This window comes from Tribolium castaneum, chromosome 1, assembly GCF_031307605.1.
Source record: "Tribolium castaneum strain GA2 chromosome 1, icTriCast1.1, whole genome shotgun sequence".
Classification (NCBI taxonomy): Eukaryota; Metazoa; Arthropoda; class Insecta; order Coleoptera; family Tenebrionidae; genus Tribolium; species Tribolium castaneum.
In genome coordinates, this window is record NC_087394.1 from 37,282,978 (window position 1) to 37,299,780 (window position 16,803).

A 16,803-nucleotide genomic window follows, 5' to 3' on the forward strand; every position below is an offset into this window, starting at 1 on the left:
AGAGACCAAACCCAAAATATTATAACGGTCATTTTACGTATCAAAAATTTTTAAAACTAGCTTGGTCGCAAATTAATCTGGTTGGTTGTGCACGTTTACTGGTAAAAAATAGAACAGAAGCTGGTTTTCCATCGGGGAAAAACAACGTTGTTTTTTACGTCTGTAATTATGGAAGTACGATTTTTAAAGAGATAGGAAAACCTATTGTTCAATTTGAAAAGCCGGTGTATAAGAAAGGAGAACCTTGCTCTGCATGTCCCAATAATGTTAAACCTAATCAATTTTATTCCTCTCTGTGTGGAGTAATTGAATATCCCACAAATCCAGCAAATGATATTTTTAGGGCTTTGAACGCATCAACTGCTAACAGGGATTTTAAGTTTACAACTCTTCCGATTGTGGCACCTTTGTGTATTTCTTTATTAATAAATTAATACATGTATAAGAAAAATTAGACAATGTACTCATTCATTATTTATTACATTTTTACATTTTTGTATTGTAAATTAGTGGCTTTTTCCGTTTTGTTTAACTTTTCCATGTTCTGGAACAAAACAAAAAATCGAACCTTAATCTTTCGCAAATACATTACAAACCTTTTGAGTGTTGGTGGCCGTTTTCTAAGCTCGAGTGACCTGCGAAGTTATTCCGAAATAAATTAATAAAAAAACACATTTAATTACCACTATTATCATTTTCACTTTCGTCACGAATGGCTTTAATCAAAATCCTTCGTATCTCCAATAAAACGTGTCTTGAAGCTTTTTCTCCAATGACAACATTTAGTTCCAAGTGGGCTTCTTTATTCACCGATTTTTCAAGTTCCGAATAAATTGTTTCAACTATTGGTACATTTTTTAATGCTTTACCGATATTACCCGAATTTTTGATATCAATAGCACGCAAAATGCTTCGAAGAATTTCACTCTTTGAAGTTTTCGTGTTGGTTTTAATTTGCGGTATTAAAGCAACAATAAGTTCAAGTCCAGTTTTCGTCGTTAAAAGACGCACAAATTCGATTAACAAGAAAGGGAGCGAAACATTAATCGGAACAACTTTTTGAAGAATTGCAAGAATTTTAACAATTGAATCAATTGGGGTTGAAGCATTAGTTAAAATTTTAACGATTTTGGATAAGTTAACGTGATTTTCGGTCCATTTTTCGTTGCGAATATCCTGGAGTTGTTTCACGACTTTTTTTAGAATATCATTCAAGTGAAGTTGTTTAATAGTACGTGATAAATTTTCGATCGTAGTTTGCCATTCTTTACCAAAATTTTTGCCATTTGAATTACCAAAAAATTGTATCAGAGCGATAACAACAGACTCAATGGAAGTTCGTTGATTCAAAGCGATTATTTTTGAAAGTATTGTCAAAATCCCATTGATGCCGCGTGTAGAATTTCCTCCTAATTTTGCAATTAGGAAAAAAAAGCCTTGAGGTGAGTCAAACCCATCACGTAGAACTTCATTCAAACGTAATTTACTCGATTTCAGTTGTAGTAAAATGTAAAGGAAAACATCTATTGCGGTTTTAGAATTTATAATAATGTCCAAGTCGAGTCTTATTTCTCGTTTTGTTAAAAGAGAAATGCCTCCGTTTAGGCGTTTTACAAAACTAGCTAAACCGTTCACAATTCCAATTAATTCTTTTATTTCAAGGTTTGTATTAATAACTTGACTTTTTACAATTTCGGTGACTTCTCTCAAAGATTTTAGCAAATTTTTTGAAACATCAACAAGCACCTCTAATGCTTCTTTAACTTGAATCGAATATTTATCAGACGTTAGAATTTTTAAAACGAAAGTTATTTGTATCGCAATTTCTTGTGTAATATTACTATCGGAAAACTTTTCGCCTTGATGTTCCCCTTGTTCGTATAAAATTTTTAACGAAGTTAGAGTTTGAAAGTATTGTTGGAAAGTTTCAGACTTGTTCCATGTAGAATTTTGAGAAAATGCAACTCTGGTGCTTCGTTCAATATTAATTATTATCACCGAATGAGAAATTGCATTAAACAGACCGACCAATCCCGAATTTACATCCAGAATTAACGCAACTTCGGTTTTAGTACTAGCCACAGCCACTAAATTTGTAGTTGTGTTGATAAAAATTTGCAAATTCGATGAGTTTCCTGAATCTAAAAGAAATTAAAAAACATTTTTTTTAACTCTTAATTACCTGGTATGCATTCGAGACGGCATTCTTCTTTAGAATGGACACGCGATAAAAGAGCATGGGATGGTTTTTGACGATTTAAAAGCTCTAGAACAGAAAATTAATAAAAGTTGATAAATTAAAAAAAATACCGTGTCCAAAAGTGCTCAATAACAAGGCACAAAACACCACTGCTTTTCGCTTCATTGTAATCATTTGTGAGTTATTAGGCATTTGCTGAATTTATACATAAATGTTGGAAATGTTTGGTGGAAAAATTTTGGTATTTAACGCGTTAACAAGTATTTGACAAATTTTTGACCAAAGCAAATTGCACAAATTGCTAAAGGACCAATTAAATCAATTTTTTAGATAATTATGATTACACAAAAGTTGCAACTATTCAAAACATCTGAAACTGCTCGAAAAAAGTTTGGGATATTGGTGTTTTGGGATGACTCATTTCCAGAGTGATAATTTTATTACTGGAAGATTTAAAAGCAATACAGCAATAAAAAGTTTCACTGGAGATTTTCATTAAAATTTAGTACTTAAATTTAATTTAATACTGTTAGTGTGCAAATTAGGAATTTTCTTGTTTTTCCATTTTCCTATATTTTGTCCATTCTTTTTAGTTTTGCCAATTTAATTTCAATTTGAAAGCTCATCACTTTGATGAATGATTGAATTTAATTTATTCTTTGTTTTTGCAATAATTTATTATAATTACGACCTAAAGCAGACCATCTCTATACGAATCAGATGCTTTTTTTTCTCTCAGATTTTTTCAATAGGAAAATAGTTTGCAAAAAGAAATTTATGTTAAAAAGTTGCCAACGAAATTGGCAGGAATTTCAATAACTCAGTGTTGCCAATATATTTTTTGGCACACCCTGTAGATGAAATATATAGCTATATTGACAGAATAATAAAAAAATTGGCGTTCGTTTTTTTGTATAATGTTTTTATTTATTTTTTGACAATATTGGTATTTTTTTTAATAAATAACAAAATAGGCGTTACATCATTTAATTTATTTATACAAGTAATTAATTAATTTAATCAATGCTTTTTCTTCTCTGAACGATGTTTACTCTTCAATTGCTTGTTGTGTTTGGCATTACCTGCAAGAAAAACACTAGTAACTCTTATTTTCACCCTTTTTCCCCCACCATTGAAATGATGGTGTCGTTCCTTATGTCCCTTTTTATGTTCAATTTTATCTTGATTTAAAATGGGTCGAATAAAATTCCCCAAAATTCCTTGACTTCCACTATCACTTGAATTCTCCTCTCTGCTTGCGATTCGTCTCAGGAAACCCAAAATTCGTTCAATCCTAGGCCTTGCAATTTGTGATTCGAAAATTTTATTTAACTGAACGGCTCCTTTAGTAAACAAGGCTAAAGCTCGATCTATGGCTTCATAAAACCGACCAATTATTGGAATGTGTGACCAGAAATCGGCCATGTTACTCCAAAAATGTTCAATTCCCTGGAGGATAAAATTTCGAATGTGGAAACCGACAAGGAGTAGATTTTCAATCCCGTCACCGTTTGTGATGTTCAAATTTGGGAAAATGTTAGAAATGCATTGACGACCGTTTGATGTGTTTAAACGCGAAATTAATTGCTCGAATAGTTCAGGGATTGATTCTTCAGGAGACACTCTTTGTCGAAGTGAGAGTAAAATCGCAACAATTGGGTTTATGGGGTTTTGAGGGTCAAAGTGGAGAAGAGTTGAAACAATTCGTGAAATATCAAAATTGTTACTGGAACTAGAATCGGTGGTATTTTGAGCAAGATGTGACAAAAATTGGAATGCATTGCCCAAATTGTGTCTCTGTAACGTGTTTTGGAGATTTTGAAGAGCCGACAAGAATTGTTGGCCCACATTGCCGTTGGTTGAATTTCCCGAATATTCAAGCAATGTTAAGACGAGTTTTTCCACATTGGTGTGATTTTGATTCACATTTATCACTTCGTAAATGACGTGGATAAATCCATTCAAACCTTCAGTACTATTACCTCCGAGAAGATTCAATAAGGGGAAAAGATTTTCGGGGGAGTTTAAACGATCACCAAGGAGTTGCCCAACGTTGATTTGAGAAGCTATCTGTTCTAGAAGATTATTCAATACATGAAGACCTGAAGGTTGGTTTAGAAGTTTTGATAAGTCGAGTCTTAAATTTCGGTCTGAAAGGCCATTGAAGAAGCATTGTAAGCCTTGAAGAAAGGCAATAAATCGATTTAAACCTCCTCTAGAATTGGCATTCGAATTGCTTATAAGTTTTATAAAGCTGGTCACAGAATTTTGAAAAATATCCGATACTGATTGGGAAAGCTTTTCATAGTTTTCGAGAGCTTCAGAGGATGATAAATTTTCGCCTAAAGAATTCAAAATTTGAGAAACTCGTTTCGAAATGTCTGGACTAGCTGAAGTGACGTTGAATGAAACTCCATTTCGTACTCCACTTTCGTAAAGTTGTTTCAGACAAGTCAAATTTCTAAAGTATTGCTCGAAACTTTCGCGACTGTTGAATAAACTTTGGGAAAGGTAAACTCCTGATCCGTTTTCGTAACTGATGAGTATCACAGAGTCGGAATTAATTACGGCACTTATGTTTGATTTAAAGTCGAAAACAGCTGCAGATTCGGACGATTCATTTAGGGCAAGAAAAATACTTGCAGTGATATTAATTGTAAGGCTGGATTCGGTTTCTAACTGAAAGTATAAACTAATAATTTTTTTTTACATTTTGTTTTGTGTTGGCATACAGTTTGGTCTCTTTTTTCGACATGTGAGCGGCTAGTTTTCCTCGAGTGTTGACGATTTTTCAAGTTATCTTAAAAGTTGTGATAAAAAATGTACAAAGTAATTAGTACTTACCATGAGCAAAAGTTTCATTAAATAATAGGGTGAAAAAGAGGACTAGTGTGATGGATTGCTTCATTTTGTACTCGCATTCAAATTTGTACTAAAAAATTATGTACTAGTGTGTTTATATAGAAATAGAACGAGCCAATGGAAAAATAGTTGAATGAGAAATATTTGAAACATTTTAAATATAGGCAGATTTTAATCGGAGAAATCTATGCATGTTTGAAGCAAAAATTAGATTGCATTCCTCATTATCTCTGAAATGTTAATAATTGAACTACATATTAGATTTTTTTGCGACGCAGTTTTTTGAAATATCTGTAGCCGAAAATTGTTGTTCAATAATTCAATTGTTGTTCGATAATTCACTTATTTCTTTTTTATTTATTGCTTTCTGTGTGGACTAATTTTAATTTTTTGGCATTTTTTTAACTTAATAAATTTCCCAAACAGCATGAAGAAAACACTGTTAATGTTTAAATATCGTTTAATTTTATAAAGTTTTGCACAGTACTCGTACAATAATTATTGCTTGTGATATTTTCAATACAATAGAACTTGACTAGAAAAGTACAGTATGGAGTTGGTCATTACTAAATATCAGGTAAGAAAAGTGCGTTTAAGGGCACTTCTTTCTGTTTTATGTCATATGATATTTATAAATAACAATACAAGTATTGAGTTAAGTACTTTATAAATAATACTTTTATTCACTAATGACTAAAACTAACTATTAAACCCTTGATTGTCAATTCCTTGCCCCACATTTTTCTCTCCATTGAGTTCCCTCTGAATTTCATCCAAAGTCTTCCCTTTCGTTTCCGGAATGACAAAGAAAATAAAAACAACTCCGACCAAAGAAATACCCGCAAAAATATAAAACGTAACGTCTTTTCCAATCTCGGCTGCCAAATCGCCGTAAAATTTGGTTACAAGAAAAGCCAAAAACCAATTGAAAGTTCCCGCAGCCGAACTGGCATTACTTTTGATTTCGGCTGGAAAAACTTCCGACGAAATCATCCAAGGAATTGGTCCAAAACCTAACGAAAAAACAATAATGAAAATGCAAACTCCCAAAATTGGGAGAAAACCAATATCACTAACGTCGTCTTTTAGTGAGAAATAAATTCCAATAAGAATTCCAGCAATTGACATGATAAAACCAGAAATAAGGAGAAGAATTTTCCGTCCGAATTTATCGATAACAAGGGACGAGACAAAAGTTGCAATGACTTGCATCACACCAACGAGGATTGTAACATCGGAAGCAGACAAACCTGAATCAGCTTCTTCGAAAATTGTTCCTACATAGAAAATAACAGCATTGATGCCTCCCAACTGTTGGAAAAACATTAAACCGAAGCAAATAAGTAGCGATATTTTCGCAGCTCTTGTTTCCAAAGACTTAGACAAAGGGATTTTTTCCCTTTCGTCTTTTTCAATATTCGCTTTAATATCAGCAATTTCTGCTTCAACATTATATTCATCACCTCGCAGTTTCCTCAAAGCTTTAATCGCCGCTTCTTCGTTCCCTTTCTTCAAACTGTAGACGGGAGTTTCGGGTTGAAGGAAAAACACAACACCGAAAACCAACGGAACGCAAGCGCAAATAATCGAAACAATTTGCGGTTTGAGAAATGCACCCAAAAGGTAGGCAAAGAGAATTCCAACGGTGAGGAGGAGTTGGAAGTAGCTTCCTAGTGCCCCTCTGATATCTTTCTCGGCGATTTCGCTGGTGTACATGGGGGCGGAGACGCAGAACGCACCTCCAGCGAGACCTGTGAGGAATCTTCCAGCGAAAATCATCGCTGTGGAGTCGGCGAAAATAATGAGAAGCCAACCAACGCTGAAGGGGATGATGGTGAGGAGCATAGCGAGTTTACGGCCGATTAAGTCGCAGATGAAACCGATGGGAAAACACATGCAGAGAGCTCCAAGGGTGCTGAAAGAACCGATCCAACCGTAGTCGTTGTCAGGGTCCACGTAGATGTCGTTAAGGGTGCGATTAGCGAGGTTCTCTTTGGTGATGTTGCCCGTCCAGCCTAAGACGGTGCCGGCCGCCACTGAGCCCATACATACTGGAAAAATAGCCCATTTTAATCACCAAATTTGACTGAAAATTGTGTTATTTTTCCATTTTACAAGTCAAAAATTAAGTAAAATTAAGCAATGAATCTTACCTGAGAGAGCAGCAATGTATTGGGGCAACTTCTTAGACTTGCCATAATCACCAGCTTCTACTAGATTATTAGTGCTAACACCAGTTTTTTCAGCCATTCTGTAAACAGGGAACTAAAGTACAAACACTAATCACAGTTAGAAATTATCCGATTAAGAATAGTTGACTATCAGATTACATTCATTGTTAAGTTCATAATCTATGTCGAAATTTATTTCGCAGTAATAAACAATAAAATAGGTATTGTGGGGCTCTCCCAGTATTTTGAATATCTTAATATGACACGATATTAAAAAAGTGGTTTATATTCCATCGATCAATTTTTATCTTAACTGTTAATTACAGTGTTTTTAATGAACGCAATAAATAACTGTGCTGTCATTCATAAAACAAGAAAATTTTCAAAATCAATAACAATTTATCGCAAAACTAGACACACCTTTGATAGCACACTACAAAAAATATTTTCATACCATGGTTAACTTACATAAATTTTTAGATGCGTTTGTTAAACTCTGAGCAATTTCACGGTAGGATTAGGTTTTATATTATATTTGTGATGTCTTTATGGTCGAATGGGTTGCAAAATACGAGTACAATAAGATTATAAAGATTCCGATGCGAAAAACTGGTCGGATGGGTTTTGTCTCCTAAAAATTAATTTATTTTTTTTAAAGTTGGCAATTTTTGGACGGTTATTTATCGTCATAATTTGTATTCAAAATTTTTATTTTATATTACGAGAAAAAGTGCTAACAGATATGTCCATAATTATGAGTTTTGCAAACAGAATAAACAAAATACATAACCGCTTGTTTCGTTTTCATTTTATTATTCTCTCACTTTCTCCCTATTCGATTTGTTCTCACATTTGAAAAATATTTCTAATCACACTTTAAGCAACATCTTGTGTTATTTTGGAGTGTCACCTAAAGATAGCAATGACTACACCACTAAAACCACACTTAAAAAAGTGAGAAATAACACTAATTATCATTTTTGGTGCGACAAGTTCATTTGCGCTAAACATTTTTAACGTCAGAATATTCCAACGATAAGTAGGGAATGTTTACAAATTTGAATACTCACTCTGAAACAATTTGAAATTGCTGCGGTATGACTCTATAAACACATTAAACTCTATTGCAACACCTAATTTTGTTTTGAACTGAGACAAATATTTAATCTATTGATTATAGAAACTTGAAGATAAAATTTAAACCAACAATATAATGTTTGAGGTGATTTTATCTGGTTTTATAATTTTTTTTATTGTTACGATTCCAAAGATAACAATCAAAATTTGTTACCTATAGTTTCATGACCCTTTTTAATTTCCACTTGGAGACTAATTTTCTATAAAACCCCTCAAATTTTATGTAAACAATTCTCACGTTTTCACAATGACATTCATTGTTGCAATAATATTTCTTGCAATTAGTTAAGTTATTACTTTGTGTAAAAATGCGAAACTAGTTACTGTGTCTAAACCCAATGTGGGACTTAATTTTTAAAATTATTATCGACATTGAAAATACCATTCCACTTTAGTATTCCATTCAGTGTCAATGTCAGTATAAATTCTTAACCGAGACAAAACCAAAATTACTGACCCATTTTCAGTATGGTTAAGATTAATGAAACCAAGAAAAAATATTGTTTTATTTTGTAATAACATCTAGTTGTGGTTGGTTGAAAATGTTCAAGTTACCACTGAAAATTTTACGCGAAGGTGGCCTCAAAATAAAAATGATTTATTTCTAATTATTGCCATTGTATAACGTATGCCTTGATGTATTATTAGTGTTATTGATTTATGAAATTAGCATATATGTTTGTTGTTAGTACAGTTATAAAATGCAAACAATAGCAATAAGTTATATAACACCAATTATTCTTGCACTTGTTTTTAATTACAATTAGCTCTTCGACACTTTTATGAAAGTGTAAAGATTTTTTTCGTTACGCAACGTCATAACCTACAACAATGTTTTTGATATTAACTTCATACAGAGTGTTTAAATTTAAAAATACCTGATCTACGCCACTGACTTTCTTCATGGCTCAGCGGTTAACTTTTTTTTAACTGTATCATTGTAACCACAAGTAGGTAATACTTAAAAAATAAAATTTCTGATTACTGTTGCTAAACAATCAGTCGTATATTTTTAACATTTTATTGGTCAGTGGTATAAAAAATCTGAAAAAAAAAACGTTTATTTTTTTTAATGAATAAAAAGTGTATAAGTGTGCATTTTTGTCTTCAGAATATAATTATTATTGATAAAAGAAAGTGTTTTAAGTAAAGTGATGAAATTTTTTATGAAAATTAATTTTGTCTTGAAATAGTTGAAGCAAAAACCGATTGGTTCTATACTTTCTGGTAGAATGCCAAAGACACCCTGTATATTAGATACATACAATTTGTAATTAAATTCTTCATCATCTGGAGACGAGTTTAGAGCACAAGCATGACGAACAAAATTGGCGGGTTATAAAAACTGATCTTTCATTGAAGGACATTTTAACAAGTTCAGGATCAATGTCCTTTTACTACTTTATCAATCATCAGTCATCACCATATCTATTATCATAAAATTACTTTACTCTCGCTTAACGAGTACTTTAGTAAAAATGATTAGATATTTGAAAAAATAAAATTATTTTGTGATGTGTTGATCTAAATATGTTTAGTTTCAAACTTAAACATTTACGAAATTGTTTCTTTCTCTCAATTATAGAACAATTTAGAGCGTTTTAAATAAAATTCCACATTCTAATAATATGGCAAGTGAATGATTTTAACAAAGAATCTATGAAAAACATTGTTAGAAAGTGGCGACATTATTTTGCATACAACGCAAAAAAATTTGGTGGTCAGCCATAAACTAATTAACTCCATTAAGCAGTTAAAGCAGCTTATCATTGTGATAACGCAAAATTTGCAAATATTTGTTAATAAAATGGAAGGCCGTACGATTTGACCAAAATAAAAATTATCGAAAATTCAAAATTTATTTCCGTGTATTAATAAGCGACTTACTTGCACAAAATCACACTTAAAAGCCACTCAACACTTCCTCCTTGGTCACGATCTGTTCACATAATTTCTAACAGTCCTGTCCATGTATGAAAAGCTTTATGCGTGCAGATCGTTCTCCCGCCATAAGCAGAATAAAAGCAAGAGATGCTTTCAGCTCGAAACCGATCCTGAATTAATTTGATTGTTCCGGTGCGTCAGTTCATTATTTGGGCATGCCATATTTATCAAACTGCAACCAATTAAGATTTTTCCACAAGTTATGCAAAAAAATTTCTTAATTAAATTCTATTTTTAGCAAGGGATTCTTTATTTTGCTGATTAGAACCAAATCGATTGTCACAGTTGTGTGGGTTTTCCACAAAGGGGAATTTCGCAAAGTCAATATTTATTAGAGTTGTACCTGGAAGTTGTCAACGATGTGCTGTTATGATTAATTCGAAAAGATTTTGTTTTTGACATCTTTGTCTGCTCGTTACATAAATTAAGTAATTCCAGGTCAATTTCAAACGTTTCCGAAGAAAAGTCTACTAACGTGTTTGTAATTGTTGTTGACACACTTTTACGAAGGGAAATATTTGAGACGTTACAATTGAAGTGGTAATTATATTGGAAAAATAAGATAAATGGGGTAAACATTTATTTGCTCCATTTATTATCTTCATTCATGAACCTACGTGACAATGAACATGGAAGGTGTGTTTTACCGGGATTTTGACGTCAAACTAGTCATTTTAGAGAAAGGAAATGCATTGAGAAAGCCTGCAAGGCTGGATGAAATGTCATTAACTTCTTTTGATAGCTGACAAAATCAACAATTTTTCGCACATTATTCACGTTATGAAATATCGATTTAATTAGCTCATTTTCCGCTGCAATCATTTTGCGTGTTTTGCATTTTCAACGGTTCCTTGACCTCGGTGCATCTCATGGTAAAATCCCTACCATGAGGTAAAACCTCTCTGTGGTTGACCAGGTCTCTGTCATAAAATCTAGGAAAATAAATTTGTTTGGTCAATTGCGAAATTTTACTCCCTATTGTTTAGTTTATTTTCTTTTTGTTTTTATCACGTATAACCATTTTTTATTACGTTGGCCGTAATTTATAATTCAGGTTTATTACTACGACACGTATAATGTTGTAAATGAACGACAAATTAGCCTAATTTAGGTCTATTTATTTTTTCTGACTAAATCTAGTCATGGCACTAAAAGCATTACAAAAATCGGACTCAACTCTCAACTCAATTCTCAGAATCTTTTATTTTTTGTTGCATTTTGGAGAAGTCTGTAAAACTGGAAATTGGAGACCGATTAGTTTTCTCCCATTTGTTTATTACATTCCGATACTGTGGATAATTTTTGGCAATATTTTTAAGGATTTTTTTACATGTTTTATTGTTAATGTAGCATATTCTTTTGAGCTGGTGGTTTTGAATAGTTTTTTAGTCTCTTGAACTGTTTTTCATAAGTCGATATTTAAAGTTTATCAATTATTTCTTAATTTTTTCTTAGAATTTTGTACTTTTGTTGAAAGTAAGTGAAAAGATTTTTTCAAGCTGGTACTGCTGCATGTTTTATTCTTAATTCTTATAATTTGATATTGTGGAAAGCTTTGACAAAACTTTTTCTATGAGAAAATTTTCCCTTGAGTTTTTTTCATATTTTTTATAAACCTAGAGTATCCTCCTAAACTAATTCATCCGTCGTTTTTTCTTAATTTGAAAATATTATCCTTGGAAGTTTTTGTTTTGTGACTAGTCTATCGAATTTATAAGTGCTAGTGCAGAAGGATTTATTTCGTCGAGATGAATCAACTTAAGCTAATTCAGTTCTATTTATTTTTCTAACAAAAACTTACAAATTCATGGCACTAAAAGGACCTGAGATCTACCAAAATCCGATCCAACAACAAAAGGCACCTAATAATTCTGCCACGGTGTCCATTTATCTCTCTTTACATTTTTATCTAAGACGACGAAAGCCGAAGACGATTCCACCGAACTATCCCTCATCCATTTATTCCTTGCTGAAACGTCAATCATTGGTAAAACTGGAGTAGTACTTCGACTTGCCAAATTTTCAACTAGGACCGGTTTTCCGAATGTTTTGTGTTTACGTGAAGGGACGTCCGAATCGGACGAATTTGAAACATTCCGAGGAACAGTCCTGGATCTCCTCCGGGATGGAGGTTTGGGACTTGAACTCCTGGATTGTGGTTTTTCTGGGACTGTGAGTTTGGGACCGAATACTGAAGTTTCGATCTGGGAGAGGGAACGGTTTCGGGTGCTTTTAGGGCGTTTCTGGGGCTCTTCCTTAACACTGTAATATTTTTTTTATTCATTTGACTGTTTTTTTTTGCATTATACTTACGTAGGGATTTGGGCATGAATTAGGGTTTTTTCGAGCGGTTCCTCTTCGATTATTCGTCGTGGTGGTTGGCCTAAATTATCCAAAGGTCTAGGTTTGCGTTCCACTCGTTCGCGAATTAAATAATCAATGTATGCTTTTCGGTATTCGGGTTGGCACTCGATATTTCCCTCCAGTTTCAGTTCAGTGTCCCGTTTTAAGGGACCAGTCCGTGGAACGTTGGCAAAAGGAACATACTTTTCGTTTTTTTCAGTCATGTGATCGATCTGTAATTTTCATTATACTCTGATTATTCATACAATTGTTTTTACCTCTCCTTCACTCGATAGACTATTTTCTGGCCGTTTTACTTGCGGCCGAGTTCTCGGAAAATCAACGTATGAACATTTATATTCCGGAGTAATGTCCATTTTGCCTTCACTTTTCAGGTGACTTTCAGGCCCTCGACGCCTAGTTCGAGGTGCTGAAACCTCCTTATTAAAGTCAATGTAGGCATTTCTATATTCAGGATTCAAATCAATTCTTCCTTCCAAATGCAAGTGATTTGTAATTTTCGCAGACTCATCCGTTTCCAACGGACCATCTACTAAACTATTTTCACGTGTGGTCCGTCCTAAAATTCCAATTAAAATTAAATATTTTGATAAAATAGTCAGTTACCAAGCCTTGTCCTCAAAGTCATGTCTTCATGTCCTTCGCCCCCACGTAAATTAGGTATTTGAGGGTGGATTTGTTGTTGGAAAGCGACCGAAACGTCGGGCGTCACATCGTAAAAACCGTCAGTCTTTAAATTATTCACTGGGAGTGCTAATTTCGGCCGTTCTGTTTTATATTCGATAAATTCACGTCTATATTCCGGAAGTAATTCCAAGTCGCCTTCAATGACCAAATTTGTGTGTTTTTTGGTAAGAGGTGGACGTTTTTGGACGTCGTATCGAATAAACTTTTCCTGTTTTTCCGTAAGAATGTTTAAATCGCCTTCCAGGTGGAGATTTGTGAATTTTTTGCAAAGTGGAGGTCTTGGAGCGATCTCATAGGGAACATATTTTTCACGATTTTCCGTGTTAATGTCCATCTCGCCTTCCAGTTTCAAAGTTGTGGGTTTCTTCATTAAAGGTGGTTTGTTGGTTAAGAGATACTGAATGAATTTTTCAGCCTTTTCGGTAGTTGTGTATAAATCACCTTCGAGTTTTAAATTTGTTTCTCTTTTAATTAAAGGGGGGCGTTCCTGGTATGGATACGGTGGGTATCTTGATCGGATTTCGGTTAACAGTCTTTCATTCTCTCTGGAAATAAAGTTCAGTGATGGTTAAAGTAGATCTTACCCGTCATGAAAATGAATAAAAATGAAACACACATTTTATTACGGACACAGAGCGACAGCTTTCGTGACTGTACGGAATAGAAGTTGAACTAGTTCTGAAAGATTTGCATTCGCTTTATAAACTTAAGCACATGTTCTTTTATTAGGATTTATGATAAATCGATACTGATGATAGTTGGAGTGATTTCCTTTCAATTTTATTCGCTGGACCAACCCAAGGGTAATTACTTATTGGCAATTTTTCAAAAATTAAGGTGTTGTCCAGATTTGGACAAACGTCAAATTAATGTTTTTACAATAAACGTCTGGAATGGTTAATTTTTTTTTGTTCTTAATTTTGAAATAATTTACGGTCTATAGTCCTAGCGGCGTTACCTTGAATTTTCCCTCATTTCGTTTTCACTCAAATCGATAATTTGAAACGAACTAGTGGTGGGTCTATGCACCGGTCTTTCAATCGGATATTGGATAAAATTCTCCTTGTAAAGCGGCTGCAATTCGTAAGAACCTTCAAGTTTCAGGTGGTCGTCTGGTTTCACATTTCTCACAGGTGAAATTTCCTAAAAAACTGAAAGTTCAAATAATGGGGAGTCGTTTCTGTGCCAATACCTCTCGAAGGTTGTCACACGACCTAAAATCCTTAAATCTGCGTCTGTATTCACTTTTGAGCAATTTAAAAGAACCTTCTCGTGGTTTCAGATTGTCATTAGGCCATAGGTTTTCTGAAAAAAAAATGTGATTCGAAGGGGTTTTTGACCGGATTTTGGTACCTGAAGGTCGTTTCCGGCGGTACAACCAAAGTTCGTCGACTGTGATCCCCGGCGGAAAGCCGGATTTGAGTTTTCTTCCGGCCGTTTTAAGATCCGGTTCCGAGGCAGAATTTTTCTTATCGACTTTCCTGCAATTTGCAGTGTGTTTTAATTTCTTTCAATAAAAGCTCTATAAATAAACCGTGATCACATTAGAGGCACTTATCGCTGCTTCCTTTAACCCTTGCATGTAGCGCCTCTAATCACGCATCGCAAACTCAACCACAATTCAATGCGAAAATGATGCACCGGCAACTGAATCGAGTATTTAATAAACAACAAGCAAATTCCGTTGCATGTCGAATGAGTAGTACCAGGCTACAGCCGGAACATCGGATTTATCCATTTCCGAAGCACCGGCTCAATTTCCATCCCTTTCGCTTTCACAGTGACAAACAAAATCGGACGGATGTTACGTTTAGAAATGTGGATTTTGCAGCAAGTTTTGCCGTGACGTCTCCACCAACATCGACCTCATGACCCAAATTGCTACACGAGGAAATTATTTTTGGGCGAGGGTGTGGACAAGGAGAAATTTATCATAATGAGGAAATTTGTTTCCGGTAGGGCACAGCTAGTGCACCGACTCAAGGTTAAAGGTTCACCTAAATCACTGGCCCTAATCTAAAGTTTGATTGGCTTGGCCTAGGCCCTAGGGAAAACAGATCATGGGCACGCAATGCGAGGTGTTAAATGAAGCGAAGGGAGAATTAAGTCGTCTGGGCCAAATGCAAATGAATTGAGTTTATTTTTATTTTAAGAATTTCGATTCATCCCTGGAACTTATCATAAATTTATAGATGCAATAACATGCAATCAAGTAATATATTGAGTTTTTTCATGTTTCAATATGCGTCAAATGAAAAAAAAATTAACTTTATTTTATTTAAAAATTATCCATATCATAATTAAATAAGAAGAAAAGAAAACTGCGTACAGGAATGTGCTAACTTGGTCAAATTTTGCCAAAAATTAACTAAACTAAACTACACTATTTTTCAAACTTTTCGTATTAATTTTATATAAATGTTACGAAAAATATAATTAGTTAATTTTTCCAACATCCAAAACAAATGAGTTTTTTCAACTTCCACTAATATCTAACGAAAGAAACATTGATTCTGGAAGACTTTTGTGAAATAAAAAGATTTATTGACAAATATCGAATTAAAGTGATTATGAAAAAAATGACACTGTAATTTATTAACATTTCACATTAAATAATTCTACAAAATCGAATGATTAAAAAACGGAATAAATCGGTTTTTTTAAGAATTCCAATTAGGTATTAAAAAAATAATTTATTTATTTCAACAAACTATCACAAAATCTTTACAAAGCGTAATATTTATAAGGTCCATCTATTATAGTATAATAGCTGCAAGTAATAATATTATTCTTACATTATAATAATTTAAATAAAAAAAAACGAAACCAGCATAAATGATTGGTACAAATATGGGTAAATTGCACAGGAAATTGTATCAGGGGATGTAGCTCAGTGGTAGAGCGTTCGCTTTGCATGTGAAAGGCCCCGGGTTCGATCCCCGGCATCTCCAATTTTTTTTTCTCTTATTACTACCACCTATGTCAACTTACGTTTTCATTTTTGCTTTTACATCAGTATAGTTTTAATCCACATCAAAACTTCACTCCCGCCCCAAATAATTATTTGCAAATTTCCCTCTCTTTTTACAGCGGTCAACACCGGTAATTACAGTCACGAACGCAATAATATCCGAACGCATTTTCTCTAAATCAACAATAGAGTCACGTCGGAAAAGTAAACGCTTTGCTACAACCTCAAGCTTTAAGTTGCATTTACCCACATTTGCGCAAAACTCGAAACCTTGAATCAACCTGTAAGAATGTGTGACGACCTAAATTTAGATTATTTCAATGAAAGTTAGAGCTGAAGGGTTGATAAATATCAACGTTCGGGGTAAAGTTCACATGAACGCTAAATATAAAAGCTCTCTCTTTCTTCACATTAATTCAGTATTCATGAAACGTCGAGAAACGAAACGAGTTTCAATTGAATTTCTT

The 16,803-nt window shown here is 33.7% G+C and overlaps 4 protein-coding genes and 1 non-coding gene across 12 annotated transcripts; 1 reads left to right on the top strand and 4 right to left on the bottom strand.

The window, feature by feature from the left end:
• Positions 1 to 461: 461 nt before the first annotated feature.
• On the bottom strand, positions 462 to 2,442 carry LOC103312239 (uncharacterized). Of its 3 annotated transcripts, none has more exons than XM_015977529.2 (5): positions 2,311 to 2,442; positions 2,183 to 2,266; positions 684 to 2,135; positions 597 to 635; positions 462 to 544 (listed from the first exon to the last, which is right to left on the bottom strand). In XM_015977529.2, the coding sequence occupies exons 1-5, from the start codon at positions 2,390 to 2,392 to the stop codon at positions 507 to 509; spliced, it is 1,695 nt and encodes a 564-aa protein (XP_015833015.1). In that variant the 5' UTR covers positions 2,393 to 2,442; the 3' UTR covers positions 462 to 506. The 3 variants fall into 3 exon arrangements, with proteins under 3 accessions (XP_015833015.1, XP_015833014.1, XP_008190618.2); XM_015977528.2 differs by having other exon boundaries at positions 687 to 2,141; XM_008192396.3 differs by having other exon boundaries at positions 684 to 2,141.
• A 729-nt stretch (positions 2,443 to 3,171) lies between these two features.
• Positions 3,172 to 5,185, bottom strand: LOC103312210 (uncharacterized). Its single transcript, XM_008192284.3, has 4 exons — positions 5,045 to 5,185; positions 4,933 to 5,000; positions 3,331 to 4,879; positions 3,172 to 3,282 (listed from the first exon to the last, which is right to left on the bottom strand). The coding sequence occupies exons 1-4, from the start codon at positions 5,106 to 5,108 to the stop codon at positions 3,221 to 3,223; spliced, it is 1,743 nt and encodes a 580-aa protein (XP_008190506.1). The 5' UTR covers positions 5,109 to 5,185; the 3' UTR covers positions 3,172 to 3,220.
• Positions 5,186 to 5,504: 319 nt separating this feature from the next.
• Positions 5,505 to 10,414, bottom strand: LOC658923 (facilitated trehalose transporter Tret1-2 homolog). Of its 6 annotated transcripts, none has more exons than XM_965271.5 (3): positions 10,258 to 10,414; positions 7,216 to 7,313; positions 5,505 to 7,113 (listed from the first exon to the last, which is right to left on the bottom strand). In XM_965271.5, the coding sequence occupies exons 2-3, from the start codon at positions 7,310 to 7,312 to the stop codon at positions 5,762 to 5,764; spliced, it is 1,449 nt and encodes a 482-aa protein (XP_970364.2). In that variant the 5' UTR covers position 7,313; positions 10,258 to 10,414; the 3' UTR covers positions 5,505 to 5,761. The 6 variants fall into 6 exon arrangements, with proteins under 6 accessions (XP_970364.2, XP_008190504.1, XP_015832994.1 ...); XM_008192282.3 differs by lacking the exon at positions 10,258 to 10,414 and adding an exon at positions 8,304 to 8,448; XM_015977508.2 differs by lacking the exon at positions 10,258 to 10,414 and adding an exon at positions 8,304 to 8,405 and having other exon boundaries at positions 7,216 to 7,327.
• Positions 10,415 to 12,077: 1,663 nt separating this feature from the next.
• On the bottom strand, positions 12,078 to 16,565 carry LOC103312209 (uncharacterized protein). The gene is made up of 8 exons (XM_008192279.3): positions 16,357 to 16,565; positions 14,719 to 14,846; positions 14,558 to 14,670; positions 14,324 to 14,508; positions 13,285 to 13,910; positions 12,936 to 13,237; positions 12,628 to 12,890; positions 12,078 to 12,576 (listed from the first exon to the last, which is right to left on the bottom strand). The coding sequence occupies exons 1-8, from the start codon at positions 16,362 to 16,364 to the stop codon at positions 12,177 to 12,179; spliced, it is 2,025 nt and encodes a 674-aa protein (XP_008190501.1). The 5' UTR covers positions 16,365 to 16,565; the 3' UTR covers positions 12,078 to 12,176.
• On the top strand, positions 16,245 to 16,316 carry TRNAA-UGC (transfer RNA alanine (anticodon UGC)). Its single transcript has one exon. It is a non-coding gene; the product is annotated as a tRNA-Ala (tRNA).
• Positions 16,566 to 16,803: the final 238 nt, after the last annotated feature.